Source organism: Argentina silus, assembly GCF_951799395.1.
Source record: "Argentina silus genome assembly, chromosome: 10".
Taxonomy (NCBI): domain Eukaryota; kingdom Metazoa; phylum Chordata; class Actinopteri; order Argentiniformes; family Argentinidae; genus Argentina; species Argentina silus.
Window position 1 is genome coordinate 15430239 of NC_139664.1, and position 5000 is coordinate 15435238.

General features: G+C 42.8%; 1 protein-coding gene across 2 annotated transcripts in view; it reads left to right on the forward strand.

Annotated features, from left to right (window-relative positions):
• The first annotated feature begins 3017 nt into the window (after positions 1–3017).
• LOC310811106 (TGF-beta receptor type-2-like) overlaps positions 3018–5000 on the forward strand; it is an 18445-nt gene continuing 16462 nt past the window's right edge. The window contains exon 1 of one of the 2 annotated variants that reach the window (XM_083679152.1): positions 3018–3261. In XM_083679152.1, the coding sequence (XP_083535278.1) occupies positions 3180–3261 (82 nt within the window). In that variant the 5' untranslated portion in view covers positions 3018–3179. The remainder of the gene's footprint in view (positions 3262–5000) is intronic. The other variant, XM_083679154.1, reaches the window with a different exon arrangement.

Consider the following 5000-nt stretch of genomic DNA (forward strand, 5'->3'; position numbering starts at 1 on the left):
TTTGAGAGAAAGTGATCCATCATTCAGTAAAAACATGAACTGTTGGGTGAAGAATACAGAACAACCCGTAGAGCTTTGCATGTTGGGCATGTTTGTCAGAGCAAAAAGGTGATTACCACCTCCAAGAATGTGGTTCCGCTATTGTTGCTCTATAGAGACACAGAGAGAGAGAGAGAGAGAGAGAGAGAGAGAGAGAGAGAGAGAGAGAGAGAGAGAGAGAGAGAGAGAGAGAGAGAGAGAGACAGAGAGAGAGAGAGAGAGAGAGAGAGAGAGAGAGAGAGAGAGTGAATGAATGAGGTAGGTGGGCCACAGAGACCTGAGTCACTGACAGTGGGAGGAGGTGACTGCGTGGGTGTGTGTATGTTGCAATATCCCAGCACTGAACTGAGGATGGGATTTAAGACCCCATTGCATCATAGCCAGGGGAGCTGTAAAGTTTAAAGGAGTAAGCGCTGCATTTTTCCGCATTACACACTGCACTTACACGCACATAGCACACACACACACACACACACACACACACACACACACACACACACACACACACACGCACACATACAAGCACACGCACACACACACACACACACACACACCACCACCACCACCACATCTGTGCACCAGTGAAGTGAGAAACCCACACAAGTGCAGTGGGAAAGTTATACGTATATGTCACCATGTACCCATTGCAGAGACTCAACAGTGACACTCTGGCTTATTATTCTCTCTCATGAACTTCAGTTCTGCCAATCAAGCTCAGGCCTGGCCTGGGTGGCCTCTCTCTGGCTGTCAATCAAATCTTCTCTGACAGTCTGTCAGTTAGTCTCTGGCCTCTCACTCAAACTCCCTCTCGACACTCACTAGGCATGTGGCTGCCCTCCAGAGTCAACTCATTTCAACTGGTCAATTCAGGCCAGGAAATTAATATAATTCCAATCATTATATGAACATTGCCGTTAATTCTCTCAGAATTAGCTTTCAATTAAAGAATTGAATCTTCATTTATTGGATTGACTTGATATTATGGGGTCCAGATGGCTCCAGCTCCAGTGTGATGAGTAACCATGACTACAGCCTTGTGTCCAAACAAGCTGCTCCACTCATGACCTAGTCACTGTCATCTGAAGAGGGGGGGGGGGGGGGGGGATTGTCCAAGTCTCACAGAGAATATCACACCTCTCCTCTGTCTGTGTCAATGAACAGACAAACCCTAACCCTAACCCTAACCCTAACCCTAACCTTAACTCATAAGACAGATAAAAAAAAACAAATCTCTACTCTGAAATGTGGGTTAGTTTCCGTTTTAATAAGAAACCAGCTATACGGTTTGTGACCCGAAGCATGCTAGTGTGTGTGTGTGTGTGTGTGTGTGTGTGTGTGTGTGTGTGTGTGTGTGTGTGTGTGTGTGTGTGCGCGCGTGCATTTTGTAGTTTTGTGTAGCTGTTACACAGACAAATCTGTAAACAGAGTAGGGCTGGACCGGTGGTAATGCTGACAGGATGGATGAATAACGGTACTAACTGATAACTGTGTGCTTTTAGCTGTGCTAAAAGCTATTTTGGCTGAGCTACCAGTACTTTCAGTAAATTTTACAGTAAATAAGCACAGAAAACTGTAAGTACCATTACAGTAAATAAGCACAGAAATGTTTCATCATCATCATCATCATCATCGTCATCATCATGCACACACCAAAATCCTCCATCACAACAGGTTTCTTTGCCAAACTCTGTAAGAGAGAACTTGACAGTTGGGGGTGGAACATCCCGTAACAATACTGATTCTATCTGGGCAATACTGATTCTATCTGAGTTTAACAGTTGGTACTAAACTGAAAGTGTTTAAAATATGTTTTACTGTTACTCTTACAACACACTTCCCAGTAGTAATGTGAAGAAATAGACAGCATTCCTAACCACCTTATCACTCTAACAATTCCATTTAATCACATCAAAGCCACTGATTAGCAAACAATAAAATAAGTATCGTTTGACTACAGCTCAATTGTAGCTTCATGTAAAATTCCTTTTATGTGTGATTTTATGATACCAGCAGCTTCACTTAGCAGCCAGTTCCTGAAAGAGGGCTTTCTTTCTATGTGGTTGTCTGTGATCTATCTAGAATATATGGTGGGAGCTTTTAGGGCTTATGATGACTCTCTGTGATCTCGAGATGGTGGGAGTTAGTACTGCAGGGCCCCATGGCTCAGGGCCAGAACGGAGCAGAGAGGAGAGCATGTCCAGGCCTGCCTGTGTCGAATTGGCCCTCACTACCCTCTCAGCTCTAGCCTGGTGCCTCAGATGAGCTGAGATCTGCAGGAGCCATGTTTAAGACCCCCAGAAAGACTCCCCAACAACTGGACAGTAATATGTCTCTGCACTGCCATTCTGGTGCTGCCAAACAGACACTGGAGATGATATCAAAGATATAAATGCTACAGAAGTGTGTGTGTGTGCCTGCGTGTGTGTGCCTGTGTGTGTGCGTGTGTGTGCGTGCGTGTGCGTGCGTGCGTGTGCGTGTGCGTGTGTGTGTGTGTATTCTGATTTTTGATAATGGATGATATAAACACAATCTGATTTTGGTATTGAATAACAGTAATGTGCAGTATCATATACTTTACACTGTCAGACTATTTCTGCATTGTATGTTATGATAAACCCTACTGTGACAACAACAGGAAAATGACAGAATATAGGAGATTCTCGTCTTATTAACCCGATACTGGAACCTATACAGTATCACGGTTGAAATATTCCACGTGAAGCTTTGTAAAAATAAATTGTGCGGTGGAAAATGTTATTGACTTACTTTGTTTATTTAAAGGTCAACTTCTACTGTCTGACAAGCATTTCATTTTAAAGTTGTGTATAAATGTGTATAATGACAGGGTCGAGAAACTGTCCATGATGTAAGGGAGGGAGCTGAAGGCAAAAAGTCCTGCCTCTTTTCAAAAGATTTCCTGTCTCGGTAGTGAATACGCGTCTGACTCAACGTGCAGTGTGCATTCAGAGGGAGATTTTTCTGCAGTGAGTCTTCAGCGGAGCTGGAGGAAGCGTGAAGAGAGGTTCTCCCTCGGCGCGGTTAACTCAACCGCCGCATTCTTTCTTCAACTTTCTAAGTTAGACAACTTGAAACAATCGCGGCTAATTGAATGAACATATTGGGACAGGATACCTACAAACATGGAGCGACATCGATTTTCTTTACTTTTGTGTTGCACACTACCTTTCCTTTTCATAGACGTTCTAGAGCCAAGCGGAGTTGGTGAGTTCATCTAGTCTCTTACGCTCTCCCGAGTTTGGCAGTGACGTAAATGGCTGTCATTGACATAAACATGACATTTTATTCCATTTCCTCTGTCATGATGGTTGTGTACAGAAACTGTATAGACTTTTGCGGTATTCCTTTCCACGATTCAAGAAGTTAACGCATGTTTATTCATACAAGCGCAACAGGTGACTCATACGCAGGAAAGCTGCAGTGTACCAGTTATGACTGTATTTGGTTGTTCTCTTGATTATGGCACTATAGAGAAAAACAAACATATTTCGTTTCGAAGCATAACATCATTGACATTAATGCAAGGCATTGCAACCAGTATTGTGCCACTTTGTTTACATTTGCGCATAACATATCTGTAGTGTGCTCAGTGACCATGTTCACTCAGTCTGTGTAATCAGAGGTGTTTAGAGTGCCAATTAAACCAACTTTGCCCCACCCATGTGCCATCCCTCCTATCCTCCTCTCTGTTAAATACCTTTGTTAACCTGGTCTGCATTACTTTCAGAATGTCCCATAGAATGCCTGTGCCCGTAAAGAGCTAGCATGTATGTATATTTGGTTTAACTTATTTGGGCCATTTTTCCCATGGCAACCTCCTCCAGATGGTCCTCGGGTCTCTCACTTGAGGGGCATTCTTCTTCTTATGACACATCTATTGAGTTCATCATCACATGAATGCAGTATGAGTCTATGAACTAGTGCACTAGTGAACTTTTGTTGCACATGGTTGACCAGGACATGGAATATCAGATATTCTGTAGTTACTGTGTAACTATAGAGTGTGTTGTTACTGTATAACTACACCCATTGTGATATTTTCTCTCCTCTCCCTCCTCTTATGATTTTTGTTCCTTCCCTCCTCCCACGGAGGGGCCTATTTTGAACCTGGAAATCTCACATACCAATGAACTCAGTGGTCCACATACACACACACACACACACACACACACACACACACACACACACACACACACACACAGATACACACACACACACACACACACTGTTGTTACAATTCAAGCCTTCCTCTTATAGAACACCTCTGTCATAGGAAGTAGCTCACCAATCATACAATACCAGATCAGCTTGACATTTCGCTGTCTAAACATTTGGATTTTTTCTTTTGTTTCCATTGAATTGATGTTGATAACCATCCGCTGTTGGAGTAAGATAAAGACTCCCACGTTCCTTTCTTTGATCTGACCTTTCTCGTTTGGGAGAAGAGGCCACTGCTGTCCACTACCAGTGTGTACTGTATGTGGTGCCCTGTAAGTGTAAAACAGCTTTATGGGCACTAAAGACCTGTTATTACAGAGAACCTTTACAGTCTGGACTGTTGTAAGAATTTCTCTTGTTGTTGTTTTTGACAATGAATTTAGTGTTTGTGTCTTAATACAGTTAATACAGTGTGCCCTTCCCCTGTACTGTAGTCTGTATAGTTAAGATACAGACACTCTCAGCTGGTGTTTATTGTACCTGCTGTTATGGTACTGTATGAGTTGAGATTGGTGTGATTTACTGTTATGGGCCCTAGTTCAATCAGAGGACAGATGCTTTATCAACTGATAAGGCCTACTGTATCCTAAACCCAAAGTCTAGAGTCTGAGTCTGGACTACATTATACAATATCACATTTGTTAAACACAGACAGATTTGCTTCTATAACAACATAGCCTATCTTCTCCAGACAAGCTGACTGTAAAACAATCTCACAGGGAGAG